The following is an 18,468-nucleotide window of genomic DNA, read 5'->3' as shown; positions in this document are numbered from 1 at the left end:
TAGGCACCATTTGTCATTCATGCACTGATTTGAAATTTAAATTTTTTCCAATAATTTTCCTGCTTTTACTTGAATCCAGAGATTCATTGGGAGCTCCGACTCTATGTTAAAATTTTTTAAGAACTCGAGTATATTATAACTTCAATGAGCTCCGACTCTATGTTTAAATTTTTAAAGAACTCGAGTTTTATATTATAACTTCCAAATTAAAAAAATGCCACAATAGCATTTGTCATCCATGCCCTATTTGATATTTAAATTTTTTCCAATAATTTTCCTGCTTTTTTTACTTGAATCGAGAGATATATTAGGAGCTCCAATTCTTTATTAAAACTTTTAAAGAATTCAAGTTTAGAGAACTCGAGTTTTATATTATAACAAGAACTCGAGTTTTATATTATAACAAACTCGGCTCGGCTTCCAAGTGAAATTATTAATTTTTTTTAAAAATGCCACCATGGCACTCAACAATAGCGGGTGCCCTGGAACATTTTTGAGCTTCACAAACTCAGTTCCTAATTAGTGTGGTCTGCAAAATATTTGGCCACTTAGAGCTATCATAGAACAAATTATGTGCAAGTTTAGATTTACAGATGTTAGATTAACAGGCTACATCAGAGAGTTTTAAGCTAGTATTGGTGGGGTGCGCCAGGCCCTTGCAATAGCGCAACGCATGGGCGACGCTTGAAGACCCCAATAGCAAGCTATTGTGGTGGGCCTTCCCCCTCAAGAAATAAATTTAATATCGTGTGACCCGATGGGCCACATATCAGATATTAAACTGATAAGAACAGATACTACACTTGATCTTAGCCAAAAGGCCGAGAAAGGTATGAATTGCTTAGATTTTTCGTTTTAGTTTTATATGTCGGCCCTCACCACTGGCTGCTCTTATTCTCTCGATGTGGGACTATAAAAACTAAAAAGTATCCGTGTATCATCTTTTAAAAATTCAAAGTTGTGCAGTAGTGCGAATCAGCTGAGTGAAGAATCTTGTTTCCCCACTGTAAATAGGGTCAGCACAGTAAAGCATGATTTTCCCAAGCAGTTCCCACTGGTCTTGATCTTAAAAACTCACAATTTTACAACTCTAGCAAAAACTATCTGTGTTATAACTAAAATTTTAGATATTTTTATCTCAACTTAAACTGTAGAATCTTAGAGGATCCAAAATTTATTAATTTCTGATTTAGTTTCTAATTAGGACTATAGTTTAAAAAAATTATAAAAATCAATCCCAAACTAAATATAGTCACAATTTTTTTTTTTAAATCATAGTATAGTATTGCACTTAGTGGATTTTTGTTTCCACTGTAAGCTTCTTTATGAAAAATAAAAAATCACTTCGGCAAAGGTAGACCCTTTTTACTACCTTGTTCGAGGACTATTCTTTGGATAGATATCACTCGTGACTAAACTAATTAGTTTTAAACTTTATTTATTTTTTTAATTTTTGGACTTTTAGCCTGTGATCTTTAGGATGTACCCCAATATTTTGCCTTAAAAAAAAATGATAATTTAGCTGTTATAACAAGTGTCAAAGTGGAGTTGTGAATCATGATTCTTTTATAATAATAAAAAATCAGATAATACCGCTAACTATAAGGCTCTTGACAATGCAAAAAAAAAAAAAAGACTCAATTTTATACATCTAAACCCCAAAATGACACACATCAATCAAGTTAAAGATGTGTAAATTTGCAAAATTGGCATTGTTCCTTTTGCATTTATTCTTTTATTCTTTTTTTACGTGTTCTAAGGATAACAAAAGACGGTGGAGGGTGATTGCTGTGTGTGAAAAAAAAATGAATTAACTAAAAAAATCAAGAAAATTGAAAATTTAATGAATTAGAGTTTATAATACATAATCTAATGTAGGAATTTTTGAAAAGAGGTTATGTAAAATAGAAAAAGTAGACTCTTATGCGAAAATAAATAGAAAATTTTGCCTCCAGAGTATTCACATCAGTTTATCTAAATTTTTATGTCTATTTTGGCATAAAAACCTATTTTTATACAACCATTTTTACAAAACACTCGCATTAGATCATTTATTTTACCTTCCATTTTATTTAAATATTCATATTCATTATTTTTTTAATACGATTTTGTTCTCTCTCTCTCTCTCTCTCTCTCTCTCTTCCCCCCTTGTTTAGCATTAGGAGGTCTCTCTTCTCAACCTTCAGCTCTCTCTCCTCTCAATCTCTCTCCATTGGGTTGGGTTTGATCTTGACCTCATTTAGCACCAGTAGGTCTCTCTTTTCAACCTTTAACTCTCTCTCCTCTCAAATCTCTCTTTAGTTCTCTCTCTTCTCAAATATCTCTCTCCACTTGGTTTGGGTTTGGGTTTGATTATTTAGGATTGATTAGGTTTGAATTTCAGTTGTATTTTTGGTTGGTTTATTTTCTATTGTTGAGGTGAGAGAAAATGTTAAAATATTGGAGAACCTTCAGCTCTCTCTCCTCTAAAATCTCTCTCCACTTGGTTTGGGTTTGATTATTTAGGGTTGATTAGTTTTGATTTTCAGTTGTATTTTTGGTTGGTTGATTTTCTATTGTTGAGGGGAGAGAAAATATTAATATTGGAACAGAAAGCTACAAATTGTACAAGTGTAAAAATTTGCACAAATATGGGAGAATTTTTGCAAATGTGTAAAAATTTGCACCAATGTGGGAGAACTTTTGCACAATTTTAGAAGAGTTTTGGGGTTAAATTTACTTTATCCCAATATCATGTTTTCATTTACCCTTAACAGTGTAGTACATAATTGTTGAGGGTCATTTTTGAGAATCCAAGTAGAAAGAAGAAAGCCCAATGACAAGGGCAGCAAAGAATTGGCAAACAAATGGCAAAACCATTAGGCCCAAGTGACATGAATAATGGATCACAGGCCCATAAAATAAACAAATGGGCCTTGAAGAGGCAAGTGGGCTTAAAGGAGCTCGGAAAGAGAGAAATAACATACCTATGGGCAGTATATGATATAGAAAAGTGAGAAAGGGCCACTGCAGACCCAAAGTAATGCAAACAAAGAAAGTAAGGGGTTAATGGCAGGCTCATGAACCCCAAGGGTGAGAATAAGATAATTGGGCTAGGGAAACCCAATGAAGTTAGTAAAAGCCCATAAGAATACAGAGTTAGTAAAAGGGCCAAGGAAGCCCAAGGAAAGTAAATGAGCCAAGGATACCCAAGAGAAAGACAAAAGGGAAATAAGAGCCCATAAGTAGGAAAACCAATGGCCATGCCAAGCCACTGGGGGAAAGAGTAAACGGCTGACCTAAAGAGGCCCAGCATGATTGAGTCATTACAGTAGGAATGACAGAGTAATATGGCAGGAAATTAAGGCAATCAAGAAATGGGCCGAAAGAAATGCAAGGCCCAATATCAAATAAGGCCCAACTCCTAAGGGGACCGGGAAATCGAAAAGCAGCTCACATAAAAGGTTAAAGAGAACGGACGATGAACTATGTAAGCAAGCCTCCAGACCACGGCAGGCGAATGAGCAGCAGACAGATTTTGGACACACATGGAAGGAAGGCACGCACAAGGCCTAGGTATCACCAGCTTGTACCCAGCTAATACAGGGCATGGTGAGGTTGTGAGTCAGAGGTAAGAGGTCATGGTTTGGTGGTGGGGAGAGGGGAAAAGTCTATTTTTGAGGTTCCGGCTTAGGCTCTTTTGGGAGAAGTGTCCTGCTGGGATGACATACTACCCAAAAGAAGCAAGCAGAGTTGGAACCACTAGGTGCATGCCATGAGAGATAGGGAGAGAGAAAGAATCTAAACCGTAGCAGGAAAAGGTGCCACAACAAACAAACAAACAAAATACCCTTATTTGTCTGGTGATAGGGGGTGGCACACAGACGGACCAGTGGTGGTCGGCCAGTACACCGAGACTAGACAAAGGAGGTTAAGGGCTAAAACAGTAAAATCCGATTATGGCAAGCACTATAAAAAGAGAACCTTGCCGTGAACAAAAGACAGGAACAATAACAGAAACCACAACTAAGGAATAGGAATTCGAAAAGATATACCAGGAAATAGAAAAGAAATGAGTGTGAGGGAAAGAAAGAAAAAGAGAACAACCAGAAAGAAAATAGATAGAGAGTTAGAACGGCAGGCATGCATAGACATGGCAATATGGGTTAGAAATTTCTGACCGACCTGAAAAATACCTGACCCGAACCCCATTTTTTTGACCCGAAGTAAAAAACGGGTTGATCCGTGACCTGACCCGATTTTTTTGCGGATCAACCTGACTTGACCCAGATAACCTGTGACCTGACCCGTTAAAAAATTCGTTAAAAAAAAAATTTAAATTACGTCCTGATACTAGGTGCATAAAGCACCAAGTATCAAAACTAGTAATGAATAATATATTATGGATATAAAGTTATAACAATTAACCAATAAGAAGAGGCAAGAGCTAAGCTTTAGCCTTCAATGCTTGACAGGACTCAAAGGGAGACAAGACAACACAACATGTTAAACAAGGCTATCACAACCATTAAAAAAAAAAAATCTCATTCAATGCAGCTGTAGTCCATGTCCATTGTCCAAAGCCAAAGCACAAAATGCACAAATGCACAGCACAATACAAACCTGAAAGCTTCCTTACGCCTCAGTTCAATGTGGAAACTACATTGTGTACTAAAAGTTGGCTATATGAATTTGAAGGAAATTTAATTTTTTTATAGTCATAATTATACAATTTTAATTCTTTATTGATTTGTTTTCATGGTACATTAAGTTATATTAAAATATTGTATTGTAGATGAAGATGCTGACTAAATTGGCCAACTTGAACTACAATTTGCAAGTATGAATATTTGCAGTGCTGAATCTACTACCAATGTTGAGTAGATTAAGATTGAGGTGTAATTTTTATAAAATATTTACTTATTCTTTTTTTATTTAATATGTTATGTTTATTTTTAAATCTTTTTTTTTTTTTTTAGTTTATCTTTCTAAGTAATTTAACTTTACTATTATTTTAAATGCAACAGGAACATGTGCATTTAAGAAGACTAATAACTTGCTACTTTGCTAGCTTACTTGTTTTGTTTGTTTTAAGATCTATCTATTTTTGAAGATGTAAACTTGTAATTATATGCATTTTGACAGTAAACTATTAATATTGAAGACGTTTTCCATCATGAATTTATGACTATAAATAATTTTTGTTATGCTCAAAACTGTTAGAATTGGAAGGATATTAACAAGCGGCATTAAGTGTAATTCATTTGCTTAATTGATTTTTTTCATTCTCTCTAAATAGGTTGTTATTGATTTGTTTTTGTAATTGAAAAAAAAAAATTTGTTTGAAAAATACGGGTCAACCCGACCCGACCCGCAACCCGAGTGACCCGTTTAAAAATGACCCATTTGACATGTGACTCGTTTGACCCGCAAACCTGATTGACCCGACCCGACTCGACCAGCCCGTTTTGCCATGTCTAGGAATGCACCAATAGATTGATTCTCTCTCTCTCTCTCTCTCTCTCTCTCTCTCTCTCACAAGATCCTGCTCTCTATCAAAACCAAGAGGAGCCCTTTGTACATCAACCATTTAGATCCGTTTCCCTCAAGGTAGTTAATTTCCACGACAGGACTTTCCTGGGAGATTAATTGTGTTGAGAAGAAACGTTCTTTCTTCTCTGGTTTTGCTCCTGTGGACCAGATTGAATCTGACTTCTTTATCTTTTGATTCACCCATATATATTACCATTTGTTCCCTTTGTTCTTTTCTAAAAGTAACTATTATTACTATGATTATGCTTCTTGAATAGGGATCATTTGGTCATTTTTCTATTAAGTAGCCAGGATATTTTATTTTGTTATTATGTCTGTCTGTCACAACTTATCTGAAACAGCTCTGCCTATCGTAAGCATGTTCTTGGCAAACAATGCATAGTTTGCGCGCAAGCTGGACCAAATTGAGTTACAGTTGGACTGGTCCCAACTTCCTTACCTATAAAACTTGGGCCTAGTGCAGTAGGAAGCAGCCTAACACCATTAGCAAAACCCACCACCTTACAATAACTAATTTCTCTTCACTAACAACTTTCTATGCAAAACAATAAGTTGAACTACGATTGGTGGGGTGTGACCCGCTATGGCACATATGAGATATGAAATTAATATGAACAAATACTACACTTGACAGTAACACCCATAAATAATACTAAAAAATACAATAATACCTATAAATAGTAACAAAAATAAACTAAACATTCGTTTATATTTTAAGCCTTGATCCTAGAAATCGTTTAGTCTCTTCGTATATATTTTATAAGTTAGACCTCATGACCCGCTACTCCTATTCTCTCAATGTGGGACCGACCATAAGACCTTCCATCTTTAACTTTAGAAACCAATGTGTGCATTACTGAGTGGTGCGTTATTGAGTGGTGCGCATCAACCTCGTAAAGGCATAAACCATAAACAAGCATTGGTATCATGCTAGATTGACTCAAAGTCGATTGGCCAAGGTGCAAAAGAATCTTGTTTTCCCTCTAATGTTGAGCAAATATAGAGCCTAAGTTGTAACCGGAGTCAACTTATCCGGCAAATAGGAACGATTAGCAAAGGAAAGGATGGTCTTCGGAAGCAGTTTTCATAGGATGAAAAGTCCCCATTAAGAGTATATAAGAAACCTCAATGAAAAAAAAGAAAAAAAAGTGGGAATTGTTAGGACATATGTGATTCAATGTTAGGAACATATGTCAATATTTTATGTAATTGGCTAATCCTTTGACAAAACGCACTTTACTTGTATTTGGGTAGATCTAGGATGTATTTAATACTTCAAGGTGTGCATTACTGAGTGGTGCGTTACTGAGTGGTGCGCATCAGCCTCATAAAGGTGTAAACCATAAATAGTCATTGGTATTGTTGATGGCTATTTCGGAAGCCCAAGTAGAAGGGAGAAGCCCAACAACACGGACATAAAGGAGTTGGCAAACGGATGGAAAACCTATTAAGCCTAAGCGGTAGGAATAATGGATCATAGGCCCATGAGACAAACAAATGGGTCTTAAAGAGGTAAATGGGCTTAAAGGAGTCCGGAAAGAGAGAAAAAAAAAAACCATGGGCAGTATATGATGTGGAAAAGTGAGAAAGGGCCGCGGCAGGCCCAAAGTAATGAAAACGAAGAAAGTAAGAGGTTGGTGGCAAGCCCATGAACCCCAAAGATGAGGAATAATGTAATTGAGCTGGGGAAGTCCAAAGAATTCAGTAAAAGTCCATGGTGATGCGAAGTTAGGAAAAGGGCCGAGGAAGCCCAAGGAAAGCAAACAGGCCCGAGATGCCCAAAGGAGAACGGAAGGGACACAGAAGCCCACTAGTAATGTAACATAAAGAACCAATGGTCTTGCTGAGCCATTAGGGGAAGAATAAACGGTAAACCTGAAGGGGTCCAGTTAGATTGAAACAAAATAAACTCCGCAGCAAGAATGATGGAGTGATATGGTAGGAGATAGTAGCAGGAAGAAGAGTAGGCTGAGAAAAAAAGCAAAGCCCACCATCAAGCAAGGCCCAGCCCCAAATAAGGCAAGCCATAAAGGAAAGGGAAGCCAGAAAATGGTTAAGAACGGATGACAGACTGTGCAGATTAACTACGGCAGACGTATGAGCAGCAGGCAAATTTTGGACATACATGGAAGAGAGGCACATGCAAGGCCTAGACTCCACCAGCCTATACCCAGTCAATACAAGACACGGTGAGGTCATGGGTCAGAGGTAAGGGGGTATGGTCTAGTGGTGGGGAGAAAGGAAAACCTATTTTGGGATTCCTACTAGGGCTCTTTTGGGGGAAGTGTCCTACTAGGATAACACACCACCCAAACGGGTAAAACTGAACTGGAACCACAAAGTGCATGCCATGAGGGATAGGGAGAGAGAAGACACCCATACCGTAGCAGGAAAAGGTGTCACGACAGACAAACAAATAAAATAGCTTTCTTTTGTTTGGAGATGGAGAGTGGCTCACAATCGGACCAGTGGTGGTCGGCAGGTACACCCAGATCAGACAAAGGTGGTTAAGGGCTAAAAAAGTAAAATCCGGTCACAGCAAGCACTATAAAGAGGCCCTTGCCATGTACAGGAGGGAGGATGCAACAACACAACAACAATAGTAAGCATTACGGTATTTAAAAGCTTGAAAACTAGGAAATAGAAAAAGGGGATTAAGAAAAAAAGGGAATATTAGAAAGGAAGGAAAAAAAAAAAGATAGAGAGTGAGAACGACAGGCATGCACCAATAAGTTCATTCCCTCTCTCCCTCTCAAAATCATGCCCTCTGTCGAAAACAGAAGGTGTTCTTAGGTGCCGACCACTCAGGTCCACTTCCCTCAAAGTGATTAATTTCTACGGCAGGATCTCCCTGAGATTATTCACTTTGAGAAGAGGTGTTCTTCCTTTCTGGTTTCGGTCCTGCGGATTAGACTCAATCTAATTTATTTACTCTCTCAGCAAGTTCACATACCATCCACTAACTCCCTTTCACTTTTCTTATAAAACTATTGTTCTTAAAACTGTAGTTATCTTTTTCTTAGAAATGAGGTTTATCTGTTCACCTTAATAAAGATCTCAAAATATTTGATTTTATTATTATTATCATATTTGTCTGCTGCAACTCACTTGAAACAGTTCTACCTGCCGTAAGCGTGTTCCTAGTAGACGAGGCATAATTTGTGCACAAGCCGGACCAAGTTGAGTTCCAATTGAATTGGTCTCAACTCCCATACCAAGAACACTTGGGCTCCATACTGCAGGAGACAGCCCAGCTCACTTTTAAAAAAAAGACCCACTACAGGTATCATGCTAGATTGACTCGAAGTCGATTGGACAAGGTGCAGAAGAATCTTGTTTTCCCTTTAATGTTGTGCAAATATAGAGCCTAAGCTGTAACCGAACTCAACTTATCTAGCAAATAGGAACGATCAGCAAAGGAAAGGATGGTCTTCGGAAGCAGTTTTCATAGGATGAAAAGTCCCCATTAATAGTATATAAGAAACCTCAACGAAACAAAAGAAAAAAAGTGGGAATTGTTAGGACATATGTGATTCAATGTTAGGAACATATGTCAATATTTTATGTAATTGGCTAATCTTTTGACAAAATGCACTTTACTTGTAATTGGGTAGATCTAGAATGTGTTTAATACTTCAAGGAATAAGGTTTCAAGTTCAAGTGTTAAAACCATGCAAGTCTGTCCAAGAAACAAGTGATGGAGTACTGGATTTTAAAACTCGACAGCTAGCATCTATTGAAGTTTAAAAGCAGTTTCAGCTCGTGACTCGACAGCTAGCTCGATAGATGGCTATCTATCGAGATTTATGAAACTCAATTTTTTAGAGCTAATTTTCATTCAATCTTTGAGTATGTGTTTATACTTTCTTTTCTCACAAATTTAAACACATATAAGGATTATTTTAAGGGCTGTCAAATGTTACACAAGTTACATGAGTGTGAAGCAAAGTTTTGTTCATGCAAATTGTGACTGGAAATAGAATTTGCCATAATTTATCTTTCTCTTGAAGAAGTTGCTGTATTTGTACACCGTAGGGTTTTGTGACTAAAAAACTTCTTGATCTTCATCGTGTAATGAACTGAAGAACTTTGTAGCCAACATCTTCTTCAAGTTGGTAAGTTAGTCACATATTGAGAGTCGTGCATCATTAGTTAGTCATGTACTGAGATCTGTGCAAAAAAGGTGACGTTCATATATTGAAAAGTTCAGAAGTTCTAAAGCGGTAGAAGGTTTCCATTGTAAGTTTATCTACTGGGATTGCAGAGTTTAGAGATAAAGGTTTTATACTAGATTTGAAATTTCTCTTTAATATAGTGGATTGCTTTTCGGGAAGGTTTCCCCCTAGTTTTTTTTACTGTGAAATTAGTTTGTTTTATTAGTTTTCCTAGATGATATCTTGTTTTATTTATTTTTTCCACTGTGCATGATTTTGACATAATATTGATATTTGTTTATTTTAATAAATTTTATTCATAATAAATTTAATTAACAACATGAGTTTAAAACTTGTTAATTCTCAACTGAGGTTTAAATTTTCCAACAAAAATAACCTCAGCCATTTTGAAATACGTCATCTGGGTGTCACTAAACAGTAAATTGTATATTTGCCAAGAATTCTGTGATTCAATGTCATTGAAAACAAAAAAGTTGAAGAAATAAAATACTGTAGTTATTTTTTTAAATGATAATTTAGCTGTTATAACAAGTGCCAAACAGGAGATTTGAATCATGATTCTCTTTACAACCTTACTTTGGATATACAAAGCTCATATTTTCATTTACTCTTAACATAGTATAAATCGCTAATTTCGTCCTCTAAATCTCACTCATTGCTAACAACTTCCTATGTAAAATAAATATAACAAAATGATAGAACATATAAGATAAAATAACTCTTTGAGGCTTTCTTTTTGTCATTCTCGATGGTGGTGGCTATTTGGCTGGGAACTTATATCTCTTTTGAAAGCATGGAAAAGATCAATACCCAGAAAAACATTAAGCAAGTTCATTCCAACCATCCCAAATAAGGCAAGTGGCAACTCAATTCCCTTTCCAAACTTATGACGATCTCTGAGAAGCTTGACAGTGATAAGAACATGAGATACAAACCTTGCTAAAATGAAAGCTACCCAATTAAGAACCCATTCTGCCCTCACAATTGTGCTGTTGGCATCACGTAGACCAGCCATTCGTCGCACTTTCCTTACATGCAGAAATATGGAATGCAACTGTATCATCAGAAGAAATTTAACCTTCAGTTACATCAACTAGATTCAGTACGCATATTCACATTAGTATTCAAATTTTCGATAACATTATCAAAATTTTGGGATTTAGTTTTAATTTGAAGTCACCTTGATTTCTATCAGAATTTTGGTAGTAAGAGAATAAGATCCAAACAATGGTTCTCACGGGCTAGGCTTAATATTGAATTAACCAACAGTTTGTTGATACAAATTTGAAGCTTTTTTTCTTGGAAAAATAAAAAAAGAAATCGGGAAGACCATTTTTCATGACTTGCTTGCATAGCAAAATAGATTGAAAATTAAAAGCAGTAAAGATAACAGGGAGGGATCCTGATCGCTCAAATTACACAAGGGTGCAAAAACAGATATCATCACTAAGCATACCAATGGCATGAATACTAGATTTTACTCAGATTGATATAACTGGAGCCAAAATTTATTAAATTTTGACAGTCTCTTCAGTGTAAATTTCAAGCATTTTACTAAAGCTAATACACAGATTTCAATCACATTTTAAACAAGTACAGCCTTCATTAACATAGACAGATCAAACAAATGAATTAATGATAACCACAAAGCTATAAACCACTTGAAGACTATTCCTCTAATAGCATAAAAAGGCATCTTAAGACATATTTATCCTTTAAGAGTTCATCTCCTTGTGTGTGTTATCAAAATGTAATAAAATAAGAGGAAGAAGCACTAGCCTATACCTTAAGAGTCAGAAAACAATACAAGAAACCACCACACTTATATATTTTTAGTAACAATTAAATATTTTGTTAAGGTTCTTTAATTTGTTTTAGTAAACACTTCATTTATGAGATTTGATTCTCACTCTTGAGTACAGCACACACATCTAGGGATTATAAGCATATAGTTATGCCTCAGGCAAAAAAACATTTATCCTATTACCAATTTACCATCATATTACATCAGAGGAGTAACCGGGGGGGTGGGGGGTTGGGGGAAAGAACATACCTCACAAATGAGAGTGAGAATAAGGTAATTGATAGTGACGTTTCGATATAAAGCAAGAGAGAAGCAAATGAGGAGTATCAGATGATGCAATAAAATGGCAGGGATCCAACCATTGTATAACCGGTAATGCAGCATATCCCATTGATCATATGCAAAGTAACCGCATGAGAAGCATAAAGCTGGATATGCCCATGGCCAAGACCCCCGAAATAACTGTGAGTGCTCAAACATCCCATTTGATCCGTTTTTTAACCATTGATTAACCAAAATGAATACCACTGCACAGGAGGTAAACAAACATTTGAAATTACTAGCATAACTACTAATATTCAGAATGAAGGCATGTCAAAGACAACATTATTTACAGTAGAATATTTGAACATCTGACACTATAAGAATTGTAAACCAATGGATAAATTTCAGAAACAGTTAGAAGAGCCCAGCAATCAAAACAAGCATAGAAACTATAAAAAAAAAAAAAAAAAATTAAAATTAAAAAAATTTAAAAAAAAAGGCTTTTTATAGCTTTTTTCAGGAAAGCTTTTAAAATCCTAGACAAGAATATCAATGAGATTGAATTTTCATTAATAGATTGACCAAATTTTAGGTCTACAAACCCAGCAATACCAGTCAAAGTGATATATATGCATGTAGGACTTTATATAATATATAATCTATGTAGGTGTATATTTGCAAACGCACACATATGGAACAGAAATCTGCAACCAACAACAGATAAAAAGACAAATAGTGAGAAATTATCTCTTGCATATGTATGTGATATTACAGCTAGCGCAATTACCTATCACAACTGTTGTAATTAGAAGAAATTCTGAATTTATATTCTGAAACATATCAAACAGCATCACCTATTTTACTGATCTCTGAATCAATTTTCTATTTTTACCCCAAGACCAATAACTCTATTTTGAAAGGCAAGACCACCTCCAGACTACAGAAGAGTCCAAAACATTAGTTTTAGATCAAGGTATCTATTACAGAAAAGTATTCAAATAAAGTCTTATATCTGATTCTTTGGAAACAAGGGACAACTCCCATGGTCAATGAAATTCTGGATAAACCCAACTTCACTGCTTTACATATTTAACGCCTCCATCATCTCATCTGAAGCTTAGATGAAGTTCAGTTGTCAACATATTAATAAGCTCCACAAAGCCTTGGCTCCAGCTACTTAATAATTGATCTAGAAAAGACTTATCAAGACCTGGCTCAGCCTTAGTGATATAAAAGTATCTTTAAGATTATCTCTTATCCAATGCTCGCATAGATATATTCCATAATACTGATACAGTGCATCCATTACTTCCATTCTTTGCATAATCACAATCTCCTGCAGATGCTTCAAGATTGGAACACTCGAACTTGCTCAGACTAGCACTTCCATTTTTCAATGCAAACACCATTAATAATGATTCATCATTATTAAACCAAATAAGGCCAAAATTTTCTCATTTTACAAGTACTAAGAATAGTTATTAGTCTACAATGATGATTTAAGATTTAGAGATTGAAAGGGAGTGGTGACTTCCTTGTGTTCATTATATATGTCCATTAAGTAGTCTTTTTTAAATAAAATATAATTATATATATATATATATATATTACTTTTGTTCAGGACGTTTAGTTCTAAATCTCTAACTCTTAAATCATCATTGGAGCCTTTTACACACCACATACTCTTTCCATGGGAAAGATTATGCACATGTACCTTGTAAATTGTAAAAAAACAAAAACAAACATTAAAATCACCACTCCCTTTCAATCTCTAACTAATTCTATCAAAACCCTCTCTCGTAGGGATATTTGAATAAAGAATATTTAGAAAGTAGTATACTGATTACCGACTTCCAACTCCTCCAACTTCACATTTCCTCATCTGTCTATCTATCCAACACACAATCAATTGATGCTTCTCTAGCTATAGAGCATGCATACAAGTCACAAAACAACATCTTCAAAGGATGATCCCCACACCAGATGTCATGTCAAACCCGAACTCAGTGACTAAATGCAGGGAGCACAACCAGAATTATTTTAAAATTTATTATTTCAGATTTTCACTTATCTTATGGGATTGGAATTTTTTATTTATTCTTTATTTTTTTTGGATTTGAATAGGGATCCAATTTATTTATTTTTTTCAGATACGGATACATTTTTAGATTATCTTTAGTTGAGACTTGAGAGTTTTATGGGACATGATCTTTTATTCCCTGATACTACTCTATAAAAAGGCTCCAAGTGGTGTTTTTATAGTCAGACTATTATGGAATAAAAATTCCTTTGTGGAAAATGTCTTTATCTACTTGGCGGTGATTTCAAGCAACCCTTAGGTGGTGAATTTTGGTTTTCAGGCTTCTTGAGGTGATGAAGCCTAGGCTGTCTTGCATCAGTGACCATCTCCTACATCAACTTGCACATAATGTAAAAGTTTGTCCCACCCAATCCTAATGTATTTCAATAGGCCACAACCGTGAGTCCAAATAGGTTTCAAAATCCATCAACCCCATTCCATACAGTACTTCACATTTATCGCACATTACTATAAATGTGTATTACCATAACCGTTTTCCTAGACAGGGCTGGCTCAACCATTAGGCCACTTAGGCAATGGCCTAAGGCCCCCTCTATTAACCAATAGAACATAATAAAGGCTTTCTCGAATATAATTAAGGCCCTCTCACCTAGTAAAAAAATCAATATAGCCCCTAGAATGCATTGTTCCAAAAATTTTAATCAATAAAAATTATTTTTATAAAAATTATTCTCTCTTTGAATGTTGTGCATTCTCTTAAAATATTAGTCTATTTGCGGTAGTTAAGATAGTAAAATTTCTATCTCCCAAACAAAATTAAAATTAGAATAAATAGTTTTACAGACAAGTTCAGTAATAAATCCAAAGTCTCCTAATCCCAACTTTTCCTAGAGAGATTATCACTAAAAATAAAAGGAAAAATAAAATATTACACATTTTCTTTCCATCTTGATTCTTGAAGGAATCAAACCCCATCTTCTCCATGCTTACCTCACTGCTCACCATTTTGATTATCTTTTTTTGCTTTCTTTGCAGCTGCTCTCAATTGATGATTTTTTAACTTGTCTCCTATCATCTTTATTTCAGGTTGACTTTTGTTTTACTCCCCATTTTTTTTTTCTCTTCTTCTTGTTGTTTCCACCATTGCAAGGCTTTCTCCCTTTTGTTGGGTGAATGAAAGACTAAGTTTATTTCATGTAGACCATCTTAATTTTTTTTTTTCTGAGTATGTGGTCCTTCTATACATTATTATGTGTACAGAAGAAAAAAAAAAAAAAAAAACCCTTCTTTATTTAGTCTTTTAGCTTTGCCCTATTACACGTTTTATAAAAAAAATTAGTTATTTTTATTTTTTATTTATTTAGCCAGCCTTCTAAGTTTCTCCCTATTTACACGTTCTGTATTGATCTCTAAAGCAAAATCAGATTTTGCTTCTAGACCTATAGGAATCCTCATCCCATCTGTGACGTAAAATCTAAAAGATCCCTCTTATCGGTTATAACACCAAAAACTTAATTATTAATTTTATATACACTATCAAACAGAACACATCACATGCCGTGAAGCCAAGTCAACACATGACAAAACAAACGATAAAAAGAAATAGGAAATTCGCAATAACTATATATCCCAGATTCATCACTAGTACTGAAATTTGCAACACTGAAAACAACAGCACAATAGCAATATACCCAAATGAAAAATAAGGAAGAAAACCCAGAAAGAAGAAATGGGAAACGAACCCGAGGAAGAGATGATGAAGGAGTGGAGGAGAGAGACGGAGGTGTTGACGAAGAGTGGGTCCTTAGAGAAGCGAAAGCGGATGACCCAGTTGGCCGTTTGAAAAAAGCAACACCCAGCGATGACACAAAGCAGCTCGTTTCGCTTGTTGAATACTATTTCGAACGAAAGAGATAGCAACCACAGCACCAGTGTCGCAAAGAAAAATGCCCCTGCAGCCTTGTTTTCATTTTGCACCATTCTCGCCATAACCCTCTCTCTCTCCTCTGTTTACTGGGCAAAATCGGGCGACACAGAATTTTTGGATAAAGTATATTACCAGCTCAGCGTTGCTCTTTGGTGCTTCAAGAGTTTTCAACCCAATAAAAAATTGATATGTGTAAATAAAAAACCAGATCAGCATTCTTGTGCTTCGTTCACACAAAGGGCAACTAACAAATTTACCCTCTCCCCTCAAGAAAAAAAAAAAAAAAAAAAAAAAAAAAACAAATTTACCCTCAAAATTTTCTAAACCATATTCACCTCTTTACTTTTTTTGAGGCCACAAATATACCCTCAAAAAAAATTTCTAAAGCAAATAATATTTTCACAACAAAATATAAGTAACAGGTTTTTATAGTCTATTATTAGTGAACAAAAGTTATTTCAGTCATAGGTTTAAATTATAACTAGGGTTGTCCAAGGACCCAACAGAACCGACCCACCAGTTGCTGTCGATTGAGCCTGACTCGCTGTCGACCAAACCAACTACTCTGACGGTCGGTGACGAATTTCATTCTCCAAAATCCAAGCTAAGCCAGTTAGATATCAGATCTTCTCCTCTCAAATTCGAGAAACTTGATTTGACCGACCCATTTATTTTTTTGGCGATGAAGTGTAGATCTAGCATATTTTGGGATTTTTTTGGGAAGATTTAGGCTAGATTCGACAAGATTTCGCTAAATCTAGCTAAGATCTTATTGAAAATGGCTGAGATCTCACTTGATCTAGCGAGATCTGGCCAGATTTCTACCATTTTTGAAAAAAATTTTGTCGAATTTCTGTCGTTTTCATATTTTCTTAGCCGGAATCTCGCCGTTTTCTAAATAATCAACTCTAACCGATCCGCCTGACATTTGTGGAAGCTCTAACTTGCCTGATCTGATGAACCACTCCAATCAATGGCGGGTTGAAATATTGACCACTTGATCTAGTTAGGTCGGTTCCGGGTTGGGCACAAACCCGACCCAGATTAACCCATGGATAGGCCTAATTATAACTAATAACAACTTACCACTTATGATTTATTGTGAATGTAGCACTTCTCTTTTCTAAATCTTCCCCACACTAGTGTTACACTAGAAATGTTAAGTCCACAATATTTTCACAACAAATTTTAAGTGAAAGGTTGTTATTAGCACTTGTTGTTAGGGAAAAATGTAATTTTAGTAGTGGTTTCAAATTATGTTATAAAAATGTTGCGGATATAGCACTTTTAAATACAACACACACAAACCTTATATATATTTGGTCTAATGAGTACTGTTAGGTTCACAATATTTTCACAACAAATTTTAAGTGGAAGGTTGTTATTGGTTGTTATTGTTTAGCAAAAAAGTAATTTAAGTGGTGGTTTCAAATTATGTTATAAAAACACATACAAAAACCTTATATATATTTGGTCTAATGAGTAATTTTATATCTACAACATTTTCAAAATAAATCATATATGACAAGTTATAACAAGTAATAATTTACCACTTATAATTGAGTAAGTCTAGCGCCAAAACAATTTCCACTACTTTTGTCATGACTTGTCTATGTGGCGAGTTGTAAGTGATGGAAATAAAATGGTGGGTCCATAATTTCACCACCATTCACGGGTTGCCATGTAACAAAGTTATAAAATTTATTGCGGTACCGGACTTACTCCCTATAATTTAATGTAAAATTGTTGTGCCAACACCTTGTTTTTTTTTTTTTTTTTTAAACAATGTTGGCATCACGGGAAGTGACTTTTCTTTTTTTACTCGGTTTGTGACGATTCAAGCCAGGTCAACATCCAAAAATAGTACATATGCTAAATGCTAATAGGGTGTTTGGATTGGCCTATTTTCAATTACATAACTCAGAAACCTTAACTCAAAATCTGTGGGACCCACTAGCTGAAATATTGTTTGGTTGGGTTTCTAGTTTTTGTTTCCATAACTCATATCTCAAAATTTTGAGAATGAGAAATGAGAACTCCTTAGAGGCTATTTTCACTTTTTGAGATATGAGTTTTGTGGCATTTTTCATAAATAATTTCAAATGTGTGGGACCCTCTTCAATGTATTGTCACATCATTCTCAGAACCGTTGGAAGCTTTTGTTGTGCCAAATGCTCCAGCTTTAGTTATGGCCTCTATTTTCCTGTATTCTCTTTACTCCTCTAACTTCTCCATTTACTCCATTTACACCTTCTCCATTTACTCCTACTCCTCCATTTACTGATTCTCCATTAACGTCTCTCACCCACCTCTACCAACATACCATTATTTCAAAACTTTTGCCTTTTCTTTTATTGCTCAGACCTCTCACTTGTTCCATATTTTCACAAGTTACTCTTAACCCAGCACAAATTGAGAGGAAGAAGAAACCATCCTAGCCAGAAACAAGCACACCCCGACACAACCATCCGATATCGGCCACAACACCGGTTTGAGAATCCGATCCTTGTACTGCTTAGGTAAAAACGTTTTCCCTCTCTCCCTCTATAAACCCACTATGCTTTGTTTCATTTATTATAAATTTTGTGGAAAAATTTCATCAACTTGGTTGATTGTATCTCTCTAATGTACTTTGTTAAACATCTATGGGTTTTGTGAAAATTTTATACTTCGGCAACAGCTGATGTGGAAAACCCGAAATTATTTATTTCACACATGTTATGGT

At 35.3% G+C, this 18,468-nt stretch overlaps 1 protein-coding gene and 1 non-coding gene across 2 annotated transcripts; both read right to left on the bottom strand.

The window, feature by feature from the left end:
• Positions 1-638: 638 nt before the first annotated feature.
• On the bottom strand, positions 639-834 carry LOC115962371. Its single transcript, XR_004085413.1, has one exon. It is a non-coding gene; the product is annotated as a U2 spliceosomal RNA (small nuclear RNA).
• A 9,387-nt stretch (positions 835-10,221) lies between these two features.
• Positions 10,222-15,932, bottom strand: LOC115962127 (TLC domain-containing protein 2). The gene is made up of 3 exons (XM_031081013.1): positions 15,559-15,932; positions 11,761-12,038; positions 10,222-10,761 (listed from the first exon to the last, which is right to left on the bottom strand). The coding sequence occupies exons 1-3, from the start codon at positions 15,803-15,805 to the stop codon at positions 10,447-10,449; spliced, it is 840 nt and encodes a 279-aa protein (XP_030936873.1). The 5' UTR covers positions 15,806-15,932; the 3' UTR covers positions 10,222-10,446.
• Positions 15,933-18,468: the final 2,536 nt, after the last annotated feature.

Source organism: Quercus lobata, chromosome 9, assembly GCF_001633185.2.
Source record: "Quercus lobata isolate SW786 chromosome 9, ValleyOak3.0 Primary Assembly, whole genome shotgun sequence".
NCBI lineage: Eukaryota > Viridiplantae > Streptophyta > Magnoliopsida > Fagales > Fagaceae > Quercus > Quercus lobata.
This window is presented reverse-complemented; position numbering and strand designations above follow the sequence as displayed.